The 19,680-nt window shown below is 40.7% G+C and overlaps 1 protein-coding gene across 1 annotated transcript; it reads right to left on the bottom strand.

Annotated features, from left to right (window-relative positions):
* Positions 1–9,276: 9,276 nt before the first annotated feature.
* On the bottom strand, positions 9,277–12,227 carry LOC105922102 (tripartite motif-containing protein 16-like). Its single transcript, XM_036134566.1, has one exon. It carries the CDS (start codon positions 12,200–12,202, stop codon positions 10,544–10,546), a length of 1,659 nt encoding a protein of 552 aa, XP_035990459.1. The 5' UTR covers positions 12,203–12,227; the 3' UTR covers positions 9,277–10,543.
* Between the last annotated feature and the right edge of the window lie 7,453 nt (positions 12,228–19,680).

The following is a 19,680-nucleotide window of genomic DNA, read 5'->3' as shown; positions in this document are numbered from 1 at the left end:
CCATTTTCATATAGTACCTCCTTAAAATAATTTTGGCTTTTCAAGAAATTCAGCAAATAACATGCGTTGCTATGGTCGTCAAGGAGGCAGTTATAGAGTGCGCACTCTAGAAATTCAACAAATTCTTCTTCTCCGAACAACTTCTTCTCACTCGCTCAATTTTCAACCTATCCACATAAATTATACATCAAAACGTAGGAATTTTTGTCTGGATTCAGGAAATGTAACCCTCATTGGTGTAGCATTTATTTACTAACCCTAACCTCCACCATTCATTTCCTAAGGAGCGGTTTTGAAAAATGACGTCTGAAAATCCAAAACATCACACGTTTTCGCATCGTCGCCACTCCTAAACCGTTTGATGTACAGGCATGAGACTTTCACACATGAATGTCCCAACCCTTCTGGCACTTACAAAAAAGGATTTTTTTTTATAACTGTTACGGTTTTACCGCAGGAACAATTTGTTCGGGAGTAGCGAATGTGCAAAATCCTGAAAATGCTATAGAGCTGCATTTTTCCACATGATCCACTTTTTTACATTGTCACTGTGCCTACACCGATTTGTGTACAAACATAAAAATGAGCAACATAGTCCTCAAAAGCCTGCTGATACTAACAGTGAAATAATTATTATGATATCTTTTATACTTTTTCAACTAGAGTGATTTGTTCGGGACCGTTTTTAGAGGATTTTTGAAATTCCTTAAAAATCCCCTTTATATCATTATTTTTTTACGCCTTTATTAAAATATTTCCAGCAAAAACCCATAGCAAGTCTTCTTCCCCGATCCGTTAAGAAATAAACGCAGAAAAAATTACGTCTCTACCATTTACGGATCAGGAGATATGGAGCGTTGTGCGAGGCAAAGTTCTCCATTATAACCCAATGGGACATATTCTGAGCAAAGTGTCTGCACTTTGGTAGAATGGCCCATTGCAGGTGTGAGCGAGTTTCCATGACGACGGAACTCTGCTGACCAGAAGGAGAGGCTCCATTGGGATAGAATTGCAACTTTCGACACCCACTGCAGTGGCTGTAATTAATGTAGGAATCTGAAATTCGCACAGTCACTTCCTCGTAACATTTTAAAATTTTCAAGTGATTATCAGCCATGTGCCACTTTTCTGTCCCATTTTGGATTTCACATGCTTTCCTATTGGGCTTTGCTTCCAACAGGACCTGGCATGATGCCCAGACACGACCCAATTGGCCAATACAGCACCACCCACCTGTGGGAAATGGCGCTACACACCATTTTGGTCAAATGCTGAGTTCTGAGCCCAGATGTGGTGAGGATGAGTTGCTAAAGGAGGCCGATCTGACCCATGAACTTTGGTGACGTTTGGTGACATTAAGTATTGGCACCCCTTTTTGAGGCACTTCCCAGTACAGGATTTGGACCAAACTGACAGAGTACAATCACCCGGTGATACTGAACACAACCATGTTAGCGGCTAACGGTTAGCATATTGCTAACCGGAAGTAGCCCTAGGAAGCTCGTACAAACTTCTGCTTCCCAGAGTCTTTACTTCCTTTAAAGAGAAGAAGAAAGTTGGCGTACGTCGCATAAAGCATCTCCAAGTTAGGAGGTGTCAAACATCCAATGCTTTTCAATGGGGGTGAAACCCCTTATACTCCTAGAAATGCAGGCCCACATATGGCTACAGTATATTCAAGTTTCAAATTCTACTTCTGCTTTGTTAAACGATTCAGTGATTAGAATGAGTTAGTAGATGTTTGATGCCATTCCCTGAGTTTTCTTCTTCTTCTAATCATTCAGCTATTGTTCTTTCATGTTCAAAATCCTTCCACTTTTTCAATTTTCTCAACTTTTTCAACTTCTTCAATGCTTTTCAGCAATTTTTTTCTCTTCTTCAAAGAACTTCTGCATCTTTTGCTAAATCATTTAGCTTACTGCATTCACAGTGCATTTTCGCAGGAAATGCAATTTTTTCTAGTTCTGATTATGATCACCCACTTTTGTTTTGCTTTTTGCATGTAAAGAGCTCCTTAGCTTAGCTTCTTTTTATCTTCCTTTTGCTTAGTAATTTAGTTATGTTTCACTAGCCAAGTAGAGAGGATTTATTGATTTAAATATGGTGTTAATTCAGATAAACAGCATTATATAGTGATGTTGATATTATTTCTGTTATTAAATTGTTGAACTTGAATAGAAGTTGTCACTCTTTATTTTATGTCTATGCAGAGTTTGCTGTTAAAAGATCGCTAGTGCTAATATCATCCCTTTCAACTATTGTCCTGATATCAGCTTTAGAGCTGATATCCTCCAGACAATACTTAACACCGAGAGTTATTTATTAAACATTAAATAACTTTAAACAGTGTGTAATCTCACAACAGATTTGGCTTCCCTGGATGAGATCGTAAACACAGCTGAACTGCACACATATTAGAATATCACCTCTGACATTTTTAGACTTTTAGGAAATTAAAAGCTAACTACAACATTTTCTCAGCTCGTGAAAATATCCTGTATTACGAAAACCTTAAATTCAGATGCTTGAATCAGTCAAGTTATTTGGTGTAACCAACAGTCTGATAGTTGGATTAACTGTAAAGTTATTCTTACTGACTGAACCAAATTTTGTTGCACATCTGTTTCCAGATGCTGGGACTTATCCTCATGTTTGCATAAACCACAAGTCTTAAATGAAAGTCCACAGTTATGCGCTTTCAAAATCAACTTCCAGTCCAGAGGAGTTAGATGCTCCAATATCTAACCTAAGATGCTTTGCATATTTGTCTAATAGGACATTTATGGATCTTATTTTGTGTTGTGTAAAACAAATTTGTTTCCAGATTTAACCCTAGTTAATCTGAGGTGCCACCCTGTTTATGTGGAAAGGGGGGGGGGTGCTCATAAAGCTAAAATTGCTAATTTCCCTAAAAAAAAGGGTGAGAAGCATAAGCTTAAAAAACTAGTAATTCCTTAAAAGGTGAAGCCTTGCGCAAAAGCTAGTAATTACAAAAGAAAGGTAAGCAATTGCTACAGAGCTCGTAATCCCTAAAGGTTTAGCGTTCTTAACACTGACAGAATAGTTTAATCATAAGCCGCATGTTGAACGGTCAACTTGCACATCTGTTTCTACACACACAAATAAGTATTTGCAAAATGTATGTTTAAACATAAATGCCTAACTAAGCGTGCACACACTGGATCTTGTGTTATTTTGAAAGTTTTGTCATCACTTGTGTTTGTTTTGTGTTAGCAAGATGAAGCCAGAACGTCTTACATCTGAAGCTAATTGCTGATGTGTTTTTACTGTGTTCTTAGGCCAAGCTGGGAAGGTAACACTAACAGGTCACACAGCAATGTTTTGGCTTTTTGGGTTGTGTTTATAAGGTCATATCAAGCTTTGTTTCAGTGAGGGTTTTAAATACTTAAGGGACGTTAACGTATTTGTGTTTTTCAATCTGCTCATTAAACTGAAACATGTGTAAAAGGTCTTTTAAACAAGCCCCCTGATGCCACTAATGCTAATAACTTGCTGCTGCTTACCACGAGTTATAGCTGTTGAACATAGCATTGTCTGTTTTGTTCACTATCCAGAATAGATAATACTAGTATTCAAATAACATTAACATCAATATTAGTACTAATTAATACTTTGTGAAACTTAATATAAAAACACACAACCCAGGTAATTGTTAAAAAAAATTCAGAGCTCTGAACACTCGGGAAATTAAGAGACTGTCATAGTTATGGGAAGTTCATATAAAGCACAAAAATATAGGGATAACTACAGAACTAAGATTTGAATTAAAAGTGATAAAAACACATATTTTATCTACATTTAATCTACGTAACTGATAATATTTTTCATAGACATGAACAGTATCAACTCAGGGTTTAATCTAAAAATACAAACTCTATGTCACCTCCCTCCATTAGGGGGTAGAGTGCCATCACCAACAGAGCTAAACAGAGAAGCAATATAACAGCTGAATTCTGAAGTGTTTACTCCTCTCTGATTCTCTTTATCCCAGTGAATTTTAATGCAGTGACAACAGTAGCTGTGTCCACAGGAAACAGTCACCGGATCCTTCAGTAGATCCAGACAGATAGAACAGCAGAAAGTGTCCTGATCTATAATATCTACCTTTTGCTCCATTTCTCCTCCCGGTCAGACTGAATTTGTGAGCTCTACTCCCTGAGAATATGTTCTAAGCTTTTGTTTGTACAGAAGAATGTAGTCTGTCAGATCTTACACCTACGTGTTTGTTTAACCAACCGTCAGTATCTGAGGAGGAATGCGGAATGACTGGTCAGATGCTGCTTAAGAGCTGAAAGAAGAGGAAGAAATGCCAGGCTTTCCATCTGGAAGAATAAGTGGTTCAGGTGAAAAACTGTGTGTTTGTGACATAATTTATTTCTACCATAGAGAATTGTTGACCCCACCTTCAGTCATCAAACTTAAGCCCCACCCACATTCCGAAGAGACAGGTGCCCCGCCCACTTACAGGTTCACCCTGGAAGTCCATCCCCCTATCTAGTCCGGGGGCTGGATACCCCTCTGGGGTGCCAGGAGCTGGAGTCCGCGTTCCCTCTTGCCACATCCTCACTTTGCTTCCAACTTCAAGTTTCTGAAGTTCTTTTGATCCGTTAACAAAGTAATCCTTCTGTCTGTGTTGTCTTGACTGTAGCATTTGTGTCACTCCTTTGGAGACTTAGACAAACTTTATTGTCATTTTGTATTTACATTGTGCATGCAAAACGAGATACAACGAGATACAAAACGAGACTGTTTGAGGTTTAAACATCTATGAAGCCATTGGAAGTTCGGTGCTTGATCGGTCCTCCATCAACAGCTGCGCTGGTGAGTTTCCAACATCCAACAATTGCTCACCAATGCTGCGTCGCTTGTGACTTTCCGGGTCAGAAAAGTTACCTCTCTTGCTCGGCGTCTTCAGCTTTTAATACCGAGGGGACCTTCATGGATGAGCTTTGCCATGTCTGCTCTTACAGCTGCTGGAACGATGAGTTTTTTCTCCTTTAAATAGGATTCCATTAATCACTGACATCTCCTCTCGGAAGTTCCAGTACACTTCTTTCACTTGTTTCAGGCCATCCCATGGCTTGAGGACCGTCACACTGACTTTAGTTAATGTTGAATAATTAGCTGTTTCTTGTCTGATCTGTTGAAGTTTTTCATTTGATTCTAGTAAGTTGGACATCACCATATGCACCAGAGCTGGTGAGCCTGTTACTGGCAGGTTGGCTCTGGATAATGAGTCTGGCATGTGCATCTCTTTTCCTGACATGTACCACACACCTGGTATTTTGGTAGTCTCATTAACAGTTAGTGCTCTCACTGGCTCAGGATGTGGGGACATGTTTGGAAAGAAGTTTGCAAGATAAGTGGCCATGCCTAAGAATCACTCCACGCCTTTCTTGCATCCTTGATTGTGCCCTGATCTGGTTTTAACCATCCTTTGAGAAGATGTGACCCAAATATTGGAGTTTTCTTTGTTCAACTTGACATTTTCTGCTCTTGCTATGTACAGTTCTTGTCCTAAGCACACACGCATTTGGGAAACAGCCATCTTCAATAATTTATTCCACAGTGTCACCTACTGGCCAAAACACACAGTACCTGCAAATCACATAACTGCAAATCTGAATGATTTTAAAGCTAGATTGATAGTTTTAGAGATGATTTCTCTAAAATATCAGTGTTTTTAATTCTGTCTGATGTAACATTTTACAGGTTTCATTTTTTTAAATAGTCTTTGTGGATGCTATTTATATAAGATGCTTACCATGTCATGTTTTGTAACAGTTTTTTTATTTGTTTTTATTTTTTACTTTTTGCCAGGTCTTCATTGAAAAAGAGATTATTAATCTCATCCAGAAAAGAAGCTCTGATGTGAAGCACAGTTTTTTTTAAATCATTCTCCGAGAAGCACATTTGCAGATCAGGCGCTGATGTTGGACGAGGAGGTTTCCAGTCTCGCCTCTAATAGACCCCTTGCAACCACGTGACTCTGTTACCCAGAACCCCTTGCGTGGCAGCCATATTGGTTTGCCACGCCATTTTCTACACAACGCACGATATTCACCCTTACCAACATGCAATCCAAGCCTTATGTGGATGAGTTACACATTCTGATAAGGCATTTTACTATGCTAAATGTACAAGGATCGGTAATGCGGACCCTTTGGCTCTTCCTGATAAGGATTTTTCTAGCAATCCCGATGATTGGCCATCAGTTTGCTATGCGGATCTGGTGAACTACCTTGTGTTGTCACCCACCCCAACGTACAGTGGCGATCAGATGAAGGCGTACAAGAGTTTGGAAGCGCACAAACAGTTCACTGCCGGATGGATATGTGAACTGTCTGTTTGTTACCTGAATGATGTAGCAGTTGTCCGTGGAAGGGTGAGTTTAATATTGTTCAGTCGGCCGTCGTGAGGTTTTCGTGAGCGCATCCTGCTGTTCAAGCAGAGCTACGAGGGGGCGACCTCCGCTCCTCTCCGTCCCCGGCCCGGGACCCGCGGGGCCCGAACATCGGTCGGCTCGCGGAGGGGTTGTGGAGGGCAAGCGCTCCGGTCCGCGCGACGCGCTGGCCGCCTGTTTCGGCAAGCCTCCGCTCGCGGGGCGGGCCGGGCGACCTGCCGTGCCGCGCGGCCGCCGGTGCGGTGCATGAGGTGGGCTCGACCCCCTGCTCTGGTTCCCTGTTCACCCACCGTCGCTCCCCTGCCTCTTCCACCACAGCGAGCGGTGCCAGAGGGGGCACGAAGTACAGTGTGTACAGTCCGGTCGCGTCCGAGCGTCGCGCCGCACAGATCATGAGCGGTGAACTTTTTAAACCCCGCGGTTCCGTCGCACAGTTTGAGATGTATATAAGTATCACGACTGAAAAACTCCTACTGAAAAGCCGGGCATACACTGTAGGAGTTAGCAACGCCATAGCAACGCCACATGCCTAGCAGTCTATCTAACTAAGTACTACTCATGCTACTAGACCATTCCATTAATTTAATTTACAATCAACATATCAATTGATGAATCAGCACCTTACCTTTTACAAAGTGATCGCTACACACGCGTGCATTGTTGATGTTCACGCTCTCCAGATCAGCACGTGAAATTCGTGTCAGCCACACACGCCGCCTGCGCCTTGAAAACTCAAGTGTGTTAGCACAATGCCAGTCTATTATGGTAGGCAACCTATAGAACGACTTTTTGTCCCTCCCAGCACGATTCCCGCAACCAACAATGCAACAGATTTGCACCATATTGAACAGTCGCTCCGCCGGCCATGCGAGTAATAAGCTAACTGTGCCAGTGCAGTGGTGGGCTGTCACACTAGCGTGCCCACCGAGATGGAGGCGCGCACCCCCGATCACGTGACTGTGACGTCAGATGCAAGGGGTCTATTCCTCCCAAAGGGGTTCTCTCAGACCTCTCAAGTTGCTCCTCACCAAAGTTGCTCACCTGTGTCGTTATTGACCTTGTGTTATTCACAACACTGGGAAAAGAAAAATGCCCAAAACTTGTTGGTATGCTGTATCATTTGGAGTGCATTTATCTGAGCCCTGTGCCTGAAAGACAGAACCTCACCATATCACCTGTTCTGAAACCAAAAAGTATGACAGGGTGAGGAAGAACTGCTCAGAGTTAATCGGCCATGCTTTCTGAAAACGGGCCCTGGCAGCTTAGATGCGTGGGCATGAATTTCACTCAAATATACGGACATAAAAGCAGGAGTCTGACTACAACAGATAAAAGAGAGGAGAATAAATAATTTTAGTAGGTTTTCCCTTCAGGAAAAAAGGGGACACACCAGACCTGTGCAACAACTTCTATTTTCACCCTTTATTTTTGTTCAGATTTTTTTTTAACACATTGGACAGTACACAATATTATACTGAGACATTTACAACTGGTATCAACAGAACAGAAGCAAAAATCACAATAAGATTATCTGTTGTTACATGATTCAGTGAACAAAAACTGCTGCATGTTCTTTAAAACCAGACACAGAATTAACCTCAGATATTTGTAACAACACAAGTCCATAAAACACCCATTATCACCTAATTTAGTTTCCTCAGTTCACAAACAAAATCTGTGGTTAGAAGAAATCAACAATTTTTTTTCTTTTGTTTATTTACATTGACGATTTAACAGTTACTAAAAAACACCCCAAAAAAATGCCCACAAAAATATCTTAAGAAGGAAAATCCCATGTTCTGTCCTTATATCAGGTGGTAACAAACATATCAGCACAACAGATGACAACATTTAAATCCTAAATTATTCATACCCCCGGAAGATTTAGGTCTAAAGTCCTTAATATACTTTTACCAACATGTTTTTTTTCATCTTACATTCTTCTGACATTGTTTGAGAGGCTGTCTTATCTGAAGCAGACTTTTTGCTTGAATAAAAACTATTTTGCAAACAAATCTACCAGGAGTATTATTCCTTTTGGGCTTAACTGAATTAGTTTTCAGCGTATTGTTTTCTTAAGTTGTTAGAGAGCAACAGTGAACATAAAGCAACAAAAAAACGTGGCAGAGGAACTGGACTTTCTGTGTGTTGCCTCCTGTACTAAAGCCGAAAACTACTGCTCAGAGATATCGGAAACCATATGATGGTGGAGCAAAGAAAAATCTGTTAATTCTGACTGTAAACCATGAATAAAACAACACAAAACACCCCAAACACCACCCAATGCTGTCCAGAGAAACATAATGTCCATTTATTCAGAGAAGGAAATGTAATCATGTAAAGATATAGAAGTAAAATACAATATATACAAAATCTGTGATGTGCACGTTTAGTTCTTTCCCATATAACGCTTAAATCACTGTTCTGTTTCAGATAAAAACTACACAGAGTAACCGATCTATGGACTTGGTGCTCATTGATATTTCTAACATCAACAATCTAATGAATCACTTTGCAAATTGAGCCATATTCTTTAAATAATGCAACTAATAGTAATGTGGTAAATGATGCAAATTTTTTTCCTGTGCAGCTGCAGAATATAGAGAGCTGTATGGAGAATTTGTATGTGACTGAAACACCTTTTAGAATGCAACAATAATCACAACTTCTTTAATTAATAATAATAATAATTATTGGAACTTTATTGATCTCACAATGGAGAAATTCTCTTCTGCATCTTAACCCATCACCCTTGGGGAGCAGTGGGCTGCCACTGTGCCATGCCTGAGGAGCAATCAGGGGTTAAGGGTGTTGCTCAGGGACCCAGAGTGCAGGCAGTTGGGATCAAACCAGGTACTTGCAACCTTCTCAAAATGCAAGCGCGCTGCTCTAACCACTCGGCCACCACTCCCCCAATTGGTTAACATAAATCATTAACAAACAAATGGCTGCCTGATAATGTCTAAAATGTTATTTAAAGTCAAAATTGTCTGTTCAAGTAAACATTTATTGAACCAGAGCAGCTTCTTAAAGTTAATTTAAACAGAAACCTAGAACTGGTTGAGAGCAGATTGTGAATTCAGGTTCTGTTAAGGTCCAGTGCCCGAATTCACAAAGATTCTTAGAAAGTTTTTATACTAGCATAAAAATTCCTACCTAGGAATCTCTGTTTAATAGCAATTCAGACGCTGTTGAAAGCGACTCTGAGTAAGGAAACGACAGAAAATGTTTACCTTTGTGAGGAGGTGCGGTTGACCGCATTGCTAGGTGTGACACTATCTTCTAAGAGCTGTGATTGGTTGATGGTACAATAAAAGAAAAACAGAGTAAATGTGGTCCTAGTTAAATTAACCGATCAGACTGGATTAAGAAATCGTTGTCATGATGACAAAACTTTATTTTTTGTCACACAGCATCGAAATGTTTGAACGGGCCTTATTTACATCATCATTATTTTTCATTTGCTTTTTCATTTTTACTCAGCAGTTGTTTTACTACTTTATCTAAGTTATATTGACTCGCACTCACCTGCCAGCATTTCCCTGGGATTGCATGCTTGTATAAAGTTATCATATTTAGCAAAACAACTAACATAAAATGGAGGGGGAAAAAAAAGGTAGAAAAAAAACGCAGTGCTGCCGAGCGCACAGCTCACAGTTTGGGGAAGAGAATAGATGAGTGTTGAAAGGTTAATTATTTCCTGGATCACCTGCCAAATACACATACTTTGAAGAATGTTGCTGCAGATCAAAGCATCTTTTTCTCTGTGCGTGTTGAGCTTTTACGCAACAGCCTGGAAAGTAAGAAAAACTGCGTGCAGTGCTCAAAAGCGCGAAGATGGCATCACACGAGCAAACTTCTAGATGACTTTCAGGCTGCTGACATTAGGCGTGCAATACAAAAAATACTTTCTCAACTCTTTCTTATATATTATTTGTAAATTTCCCCTTTTTATTTATGATTATGCAATATTTTTCCTATTATTTATTTATACTCAATAAAAATCCGTTACTAAAGCCACGGCTTTACCCCGTCGGGCTGCTGAAACTAATTAAGTTCCCCCTATGGAGATGATAAAGTTGATCTTATCTACACAATAATAATTGTGTGGTTTCTGACCTATATGTGTCCACAGAACTCAGCTGAGTCTCCATTTTCATACAGTTGTATCCCAGCATGTAGCGGCTGAGTGAAGGTGGTCTGGACTCTGTGGAGGAGAGTCATGGTTTCAGAGACGCTGTAGAAGGACAGAATACCTGCTCTGTGATCCAGGTAGACTCCTACTCTGGAGGAACCAGGACCTGAGATCAGTGTCAGAGCATTGTCATGTCTGAATATGTAGAAAAGTTGGCAGCACTCCAGAGCCCAGGAGTCTTTATTGAGTCCAAATGTGTATTCCTTTGGTCGGCCTGTTTTGCTGATATCTTTGGATACAACAGCCACTGAGCATCTACCAGACTTAGACACCTCCCAATAAGAAGATCCACTCAGAGTCGTTTTGCTCAGTGCTTGAAAACGTTTAAACCGTTCAGAGCTGTCAGCACATTGGGCTTTTTCATTTTTAATTGCTCTGTTTTTTGTGACAGATAAGTACCTGTTTGATGTCACAGAATCCAGTGTTAAATCTTGTAAATGCACCAAGAGTTCCTTCCTGTTCATACGCACCTCTGCAGGAGTTGATGATGAACCATCTATCTCAATCTCTGTCAGAGTGATCTCCATCCAGCTGGTCACAATTTCCTCAACCACCCTTTCAGCTTCTAAAACAGCTGTTTTTATATCATTGAGATACCCTACTTTGTACAAATTGGGCAGTTTCAGTTCAAGCATTTTGGGGGTGAGGCTTGGCTCGGGGTAATAATTTTTCAGGAACAGGATGTCATCTTCTGTGTTTGAGAGCTGCTTTAGCTCACCGTCTTTCCTCTTCAGCTCAGCAATCTCCTGCTCCAGCTTGTTCAGATTCTCTTTAGCTTCATTCACGTCAGTTTCCTGCTTTGTTCTAATCAACCTCTTCACATCGGAGCTTCTTCTCTGGATGAGACGGATCAGCTCAATAAAGATTTTCTCACATGCTTTAACTGATTTATCAGCAGATCGATTTATGAACACTACCTTCTCCTTTTGCTCTTTCACATCTTTCTCTCTGTCCTGGATTCTCTGCTGGATGTTTTCTCGTCTCACCTCCAGCTCTCTCTGCTTCTCAGTCCTTTCTGCTGCAGCTGAGACTGTGTCGTGGCCTTTATGTTCCCCCATTAAGCAGAGATAACAGATACACTTCTGATCTTTACGGCAGAACATCTTCATCACCTCATCATGACGAGAGCAGATGTTCTCCTGGAGGTTCTTGGAGGGCTCCAACAGCTTGTGTTTCTTTAATGGAGCCACATCATAATGAGGCTGAAGGTGTTTCTCACAGAAAGAGGCCAGACAAATTAAACAGGACTTGATGGCTTTCAGTTTTCTTCCAGAGCAGAAATCACAGGCCACATCTTCAGGTCCAGCATAGCAGAGATCAGCAGGAGCAGCTTGGAGTCCAGTCTTCTTCAGCTGCTCCACCAAAGCTGCCAGGATGGCGCTTTTCTCTAAGACAGGCCTCGGTATAAAAGTTTTCCTGCACTGAGGGCAGCTGTGGATTCCTTTCTGATCCTCTTCATCCCAGAAGTTGTTAATACAGTTCATACAGTAGCTGTGTCCACAGGGAATAGTCACCGGATCCTTCAGTAGATCCAGACAGATCGAACAGGAGAAGGTTTCTCGGTCCAGCTGGTTCTGCTCCATTTCTCCTCTCGGTCACAGTGACTGTGTTTCACTTCCTAAAAACAGAATCAGCTCTGAGCTCTGATCTACGAATCACGTGTCAGAGCAAAGAGGCTGCAGCCAACCAACTTTCACCTTCAAAGGGGGAGGGAGTAAGGAAACCTGTGGAACAGGTGAGCTGCTGTGTTTAAGAGCTGTAAGAACACGGAGGATTTTCAGGTTTATGATTCCTGAAAGAAATCAAAGAATTTAAAACTGTCATTTTAAATGATTTAATTTCAGTTGAGTCTATTTATATGCACCCATTTACATTAAATGCTGTCTAAATGAGCTTTACAAGATAAACCCATCTATGCCTGTGCAAATCCTCAGTTATCCGGGTCAACTCAACAGCAAACAGGCTTAATTTGGAGGAAACCGGACTTTCGCTCAGTTATTTCTGAAAATGTTTCAACACCTATTCTGGAGTCGCAGGGGAAACATTATGATTTCATATGTGTCTGAGAAACTCAAGGGAATTTTCTCCAAACACAACATACCAGTAAATTTCAAACCTAATAACACTCTCAGACAAAAACTGGTTCATCCCAAAGACAAAACATCCAAACTACAGCTGAGCAGCATTGTGTCTGTGGCCAATGCAGCGAGGACTGCTCAGACTCCTGCATTGAAAAAAACTAAACATCAGCTACATGAACGCATGGCTTAGCACAGGAGGGCCAGCAGCTCGGGGTAAGAGTCAGCATTCCACTAGCACCTCAAGAACAAAGGACACTCTTGACGACATTGATGTCCAAATTTTGGACAGGGAGAAAAGATGGTTTGAAAGAGGGGTGAGAGAAGCCAACTTGGTCGAAAACAAAAGCCATCACTGAACAAAGGGGGAGGATTGTGCTTCAACTCCCCAGTGTTTATTTTTAAGGACTCTGGTCCAAAGATTACAACTTCTGTCTTGTTAAAATTTAAAAGCAGAAATTGAAAGTCATCCAGGTTTTGATGTCATCAAGACATGCCTGTAGTCAAAATAATTGGTTGGATTCAGCAGGATGTATGGATAAATATAGCTGTGTGTCATCAGCATAACAGCAGAAGTTAATCCTGTGCTGTCTGACAATTTTACCAATTGGAAGCATGTATATAGTAAAGAGAATTGGCCCAAGAACTGAACCCTGTGGTACTCCACAAATGACCGTAGATTTTGAAGATTTATTATTAACATGAACAAACTGGAATCTGTCAGACAGACAAGATTTAAACCAGCCTAATGCTCCTCTTAATCACTACAGTATGTTCAAGTCTTTGTAGGAGAATATTGTGATCAGCTGTATCAAATGCAGCACTGAGATTTAATAGGACAAGTACAGAAAAAAGTCCATTATCTGAGACCATGAGAATATCATTAGTGACCTTCACCAGAGCCGTTTCAATGCTATGATGAGCTCGGAAGCCTTAATGCAACTGTTCAAATAGGTCAATACTTTGTAAGTGTTCACATACTTGATTAGCAACTACTTTCTCAAGAATTGTATATAAGAAAGGAAGACTAGATATAGATCTATAATTTATTAAGTCATCTTGATCAAGAGAGGGTTTCTTAAGTAAAGCTTTAATTACAGCCACTTTGAAAGGCTGTGGTAATATCCATTTACAAAGACATGACTGATCATGTCTAAAATTGGGGCATTGATAAAAGGGAATACCGGTACTTTCTTGAATAACTTGGCTGGGATCTGGTCTAACATTCAGGTTGAAGGTTTAGATTAAGCTACAATTTTAGAAAACTCCAAAAGCTCTACTGGGTCTAAACCAGTGATTCTCAAACCTGGTCCTCAAGTACCACTGCCCTGCATATTTTAGGTTTCTCCTTACTGCCACCCACCTGACATATCTGAGTGAATGATTAACAGGCTACTGCAGCACCTGATGGATGACTGCCAAGGAGCTCATGCAATCATGTGAATCAGGTGCGCCGCAACAGAGAGACATCTAATACATGCAGGGCAGTGGTACTTGAGGACTGCACCTATCAACAGAGCTATGACTCTGTGTAAGTTTGGCAACTGTACTAAAAAGAAACCTGATTATTTTTATTCTCCCCTATTAATGATGAAACATATGCTCCTCTAACTTTGCAGAGGGTCTATTTATACAACACTTGACTGGTTTTTCAGATTATGGATCATTCATCAAGATGTGTAGATCACCATTTTCTCTCCAACTTCCTAATGTTCTCCAAAGAACACAGCTCTGGATTAAACCAGGGAGCCAGCCTCCTATGAATAATTACCTTCTTTTTCAAGGGGGCTCAATCTGTTGCGTTTCCATCAACATTTTTAGTTAGCAACTGTTACTTCCTCTTTATTACAGCCAATGTCAACACATGGTGACATAATGCTGTGCGATGCCTGGTTAATTCGATAGAAACCAGCAGATGGAAACATGTCTGATGCACGTTTTTTTTTTTTGCAAAATTTTAAAAGTTCGCTCAAAATTCCCATGAGAATTGGATGGAAACACAGCTAATGTCTAATGCAAAATGGAATGAGGAAGAAATAGCAACAAGAACATCAATTTGTGAATGGGGAAATAACACTGTTTCCATTTGTTTGGCATTTCTGTGATACTGAGGAAATTAAAAACGGGACAGACTCTTTAAAGTTTGATACAGCATTATGTGATAAAGATCTACTATAATGAAACCTTCATTTGGGGGTGGAGAAGTCAGTTAAATCAAACTCAAAGTTTATTAGAAAATGGTCACATAGGACATGGTTGTGAGGAAATATTATTATTTCTTCACAGTAAATGCCTTAAGTCAGCACAAGGTCCAAAGTATGAAGGCAAGAATGTGCTGGTTTATGTACATTTTGAGCAAAACCAATTGAGTCTAGGATAAATTTAAAGGCTACATCAAGGTTATCACATTCAGTGTCAACATGAATGTTAAAATCCACTATAATTACCTTGTCAGTATTTAACTCTAAATTAGATGAGACGTTTGAGTACTGACCAAAAAACTGAGTGTAAGGAAGTAACAATAGAGGTTTTATTGCTTTGCAGTTTGGATAAGGGAAACTAAGGGTTAAATGTTCAAACAAATTGTAGGTATTAATTGTCTTTGGACTAATTAATAAATCAGATTGAAAGATGGTTGTTATTCCTCCTCTACCCATAGTTCTGGGAATGTGGAAATTTAAATAATTAGAGGGAGTTGACCCATTTATACTGACGTAGTCCTCTTGCAGCCAAGTTTCTGATGGACAAAATAAATCAGTTAGAAGTTTCTGTTCAGCTTAGGTGGTAGCGTGTTGAACTCCAAAAAAGAACAGTCATATAGTATGTCTTATCACACACACACACACACACACACACACACACACACACACACACACACACACACACACACACACACACACACACACACACACACACACACACACACACACACACACACACTTTAGCATCAATATTTGGTTAACTCAATTAACTTTGAACAAGTCATGAAAATATGAGTGTCAAACCGGTCAGGTTAAAAAATATTTTGTAAACAGAATCCTCCATAACATAATTTATTCACCATGTTTATTATGTTTATTATTTTTAAAATCTATTTGAAAATCTCAAGAGCTGTTCAGTGATGTAACTGAAAGGGTTTTCCCAGACTGGCTTTGTGGAAAAAAACAAACAAACAAAAAAAAAAAACACACTGACAAGTTTCAGTTTTAGACACTCAGTCATTTAACTAAAGAAACTCGGAGGACATGTTGTTAAAGTCTCTCTTTATAGATGTCATAGTGAACCTGCAGTCTGTTCTTTCTCCACCTGCGTTCAGCTTTTCGACACTCCCTTTTTCACATCTAACTGCTGGAGCATTTCTCCAAGGAGGTTTTTTCCTTCCGGAAAGAACTTTCACTTTAACTGGAACAATGCAGTTAATGATGTCTGAGACTTTAGACTGAAAGTTATCTACTAGCTCATCTACTGAGTTGCAGCCTAAGGTTGAGGTAGCAGAGTAAGCTTGAATAAAAGTTTCCGTGGCATTGTCCTTAAAGGTGCGTTTTCTTACGATGCCCCCTTGGCTAAATGAGTCACTGGAAATTATGCTTTCAAAGGTAACAGAAAAGTGGTCAGATAGACCAACATCAGTTACATTGACCTGTAAAATTTTTAGACCTTTAGTGATGATCAAGTCTAAAATATGCTTCAAGTCACCTTTCCTGAAACAGCTGAGAAATAAACAAAGCTGTTTTTGGCATAGAGGGATTCTTTCCTCCTGCACCTGACGATGAAGTTAAGAGAGCAGACATAACTCTGATTTGCCTGGTCATGTCCTCCGGGACGACCGCCAGACATTCGGTCACTTAGACTATTTGGACTCTGTATTGTTGGGATTGGCCCTTTGAGGGTTGTTTTTTGTTTTGGACTTGTGCCTTTTGTTGTTGTGTTCTTCTTCTGACGTTTTAGTTTTGGTTTGTGTGTTAGTGTGAGTTTTGAGGCTTCTTTTACAGTTATTGTTTTAAGTTTGGTTTCTGATCTGGTCTTGTTTTGAGCCTCATCACTGATGTCTGGTCTAATTACTTACTCTGTACACCTGCCTAACTCCACCCCTCCTGCAATCACCTCTCTCACCGGTTTCACCTGCTTCCTCCTCCATATAAACTGTTGAGACCAGACATCAGTGCCAGGTCGTCTTGTTGAGTTATGGGTGAGTCTCCTTCTGCAAGATTCTGTTTTTTGCTTTTGGATTTTTGACCCCTTTTGTCTCCAGTAACCTGAGCCATCCTGTTCTGTCTGTTCCTGCCCTGCTTGCACAACTGGACTGTTTGTTTTTCTGCCATTTTTGTTACAACAGGTTTCTTTTGGATTTTGTCTCTGTTTTTGATTTCTGTTATTAAAATCCTTCTTTTTAAAGAAACCTCTCCTGGTCTGGCTGAATTCTGGGTCCCCTGCCTCTGACCATTACAGACCACTCCCGCCCTCTGAAACAGATCCAAATCCTGAACTCTTTGCTCAAACTGAAAGAAAAAGGGCACACCCCACACATGAATTCAATAGAATAGTTTCACTTATACAGTTAAAAACACATCCTATCTGATGTACGGTAAAGTGCTAAATAAACACTTAATGCAATGTAATAGAAATGCGTACACGTAAAGTGTATTTTGCAATCATGCATATGTGCACAGCAACCAACACTTTATACAATAATGAAGATGGCGCCAGTGTTTGAGGCTTGCTTTCTGACGCTACCCGTACTCTGTTCTTTTCTCTTGGTTGTCTTAAACTCTATCACCAATGTTAACTCTGATTGTTAACTCTGACCTTAATTTTATTACTAATATTTTTATATCCTTTTTGCTTATTGTTTTATGAGTGAGCATTTGTATTTTATGATTGCGTGTATTTTTTGATTTTGTACAGCATTTTGGTCTTGTTGGTGTTTAAAGTGTTTTATAAATAAAATCTGCATGGTATGGTATAATAAACTGAAGTACAGACAGTATAAAGCACATGTCCATACGTATGTACAAATTCAAAAAGGATATCAGTCTAGCAGTGTCATGCTGTTTGGTTTTAAGTAACTTTTTAGGAGGGGTTTTGAAGGTGATATTTATTTGACACTAGCGTAATGCTGATGGTATATTGGTTCATACAGTGGTGTCCTTAACTGACAGCAAAGTGGGTTAAAAATTTGATGGCAATTAAGATTTCCTCTGTGGTTTTCAAATGATGTGGTTGAGCCTAAAATAACAAGAAGATATTTGAAGTCATTGATCGTCTCAAGTTCACCTCTCAGGAATAATCAGGCAGAAAAATTGATTGTTTGTATTTCATCAGACATGTAATTTTGAGAGTCAGACCTGGAAATAAATCATAACTTGATTAAGACTAGTCACAGCTATGTATGACTTTGTTTTCCTTTTTTTTGTTGCTAGTATTTAAATTATAGCATTTTGTGTGAACATTTGGATATGGAACTAGTTAAGATAAGTATTTTTAAAGAATGTCCAAGTATGGATCCCTGAAACCCCGGAAAGAAATCACTTTACAACCATTGAACTAAGAACAATGTTTTTTGGTTGATGAGTATGGTTTGAAACACCAAATTGCACAATCAGACATATTAAATTGGATTTGTTCTGCTGGTAGTATTTGATCCTGTTCTGAAAGAGGTTTTCTTGTTTTCCACTTCCGGCTGCGCTCCCGGGCAGCAGCTAAGGCGTACAGCTCTGCTACAACTCGCGGATATTTTCATAAAAAATGCCGGCAAACTCGCTGGAAACCACTCATCTACCCAGCCGATCAGTGCAATTCTACGCTTGACTGTTTATGCGGTCTTTGAGTACTACGGGTACCAGTCCTGCTGCGCTCTGATTCTGACTGAAACATGGCTCACCTCATCAATCCTGGACAACGGCGTTAGCCTGGAGGGGCTAGCTACTTTCCGCGCCGACTGTTTTGAGTGCTCTGACTGGGACATGTTCAAAGCTGCAGCAACTTATGAGGACAAGATCGACATTGTTGAGTACGCCATGACTGTGTCAGCCTACATCAACAAATGCATTGACGACGTCAGCACCACCAAGACCATCATCACCCGAGCCAACCAACGACCCTGGATTACTGAAGAGGTCCGTCAAGCGCTAAAAGCTCGGAACTCAGCCTTCATGTCTGGAGACAAGGAGGCACTGAGGACTTCGAGAGCCAACTTGAACCGTGCCATCAGGCTAGCGAAGCGGAACCACAGTCAGAAAATCCAGGAGCTTTTCCATGATGCCAGCAACACCAGGAGCATGTGGAAAGGAATACGGGCAATAACAGAATACAACACGCCCTCACCCCCGGTGGGTGAAAATGATGCTGACTTTCTTAACGGATTAAATAACTTCTTTGGGAGGTTTGAGGCACTAAACAGCACTCCAGCAGTGAAAACTGTCCCCCATCAGAAAGAGGAGGTGCTCTGCCTTGACACAGCTGACATGTGAAAGACCCTATGGAGAGTCAAACCGCAGAAGGCCCCAGGCCCTGACGACATACCTGGGCGGGTGCTCAAGGAGTGTGCAGGTCAGCTGGCTGGTGTCCTCACAGACATTTTTAACACCTCATTGGAACAAGCTACAGTGCCAGCATGCTTCAAGTCAGCCTCCATCATTCCGGCGCCAAAGAAACCTCAAGTCACCTGTTTCAACGACTGCCGGCCTGTTGTACTGACTCCCATCATGATGAAGTGCTTTGAAAGGCTGGTAAAGGAACACGTCGTCTCCAGTCTCCCCCCAACATTCGACCCGTTCCAGTTTGCCTACCGGCGGAACAGCTCCACTGAGGACGCCATCTCCTCCGCTCTTCATCTGAGCCTGGCACACCTAGAAGAGAAGAACACGCACGTGCGGATGCTGTTCCTGGACTTCAGTTCAGCGTTTAACACCATCATCCCACAGTACCTGGTGGGAAAACTGGAACATCTGGGCTTCAGCACCTCCTTCGCAACTGGCTGCTAG

This window comes from Fundulus heteroclitus, unplaced genomic scaffold (assembly GCF_011125445.2).
Source record: "Fundulus heteroclitus isolate FHET01 unplaced genomic scaffold, MU-UCD_Fhet_4.1 scaffold_85, whole genome shotgun sequence".
In the NCBI taxonomy this organism is placed as follows: Eukaryota; Metazoa; Chordata; class Actinopteri; order Cyprinodontiformes; family Fundulidae; genus Fundulus; species Fundulus heteroclitus.
Note: the sequence above shows the minus strand (reverse complement) of the source record. Positions and strands in the feature narration are given on the sequence as shown.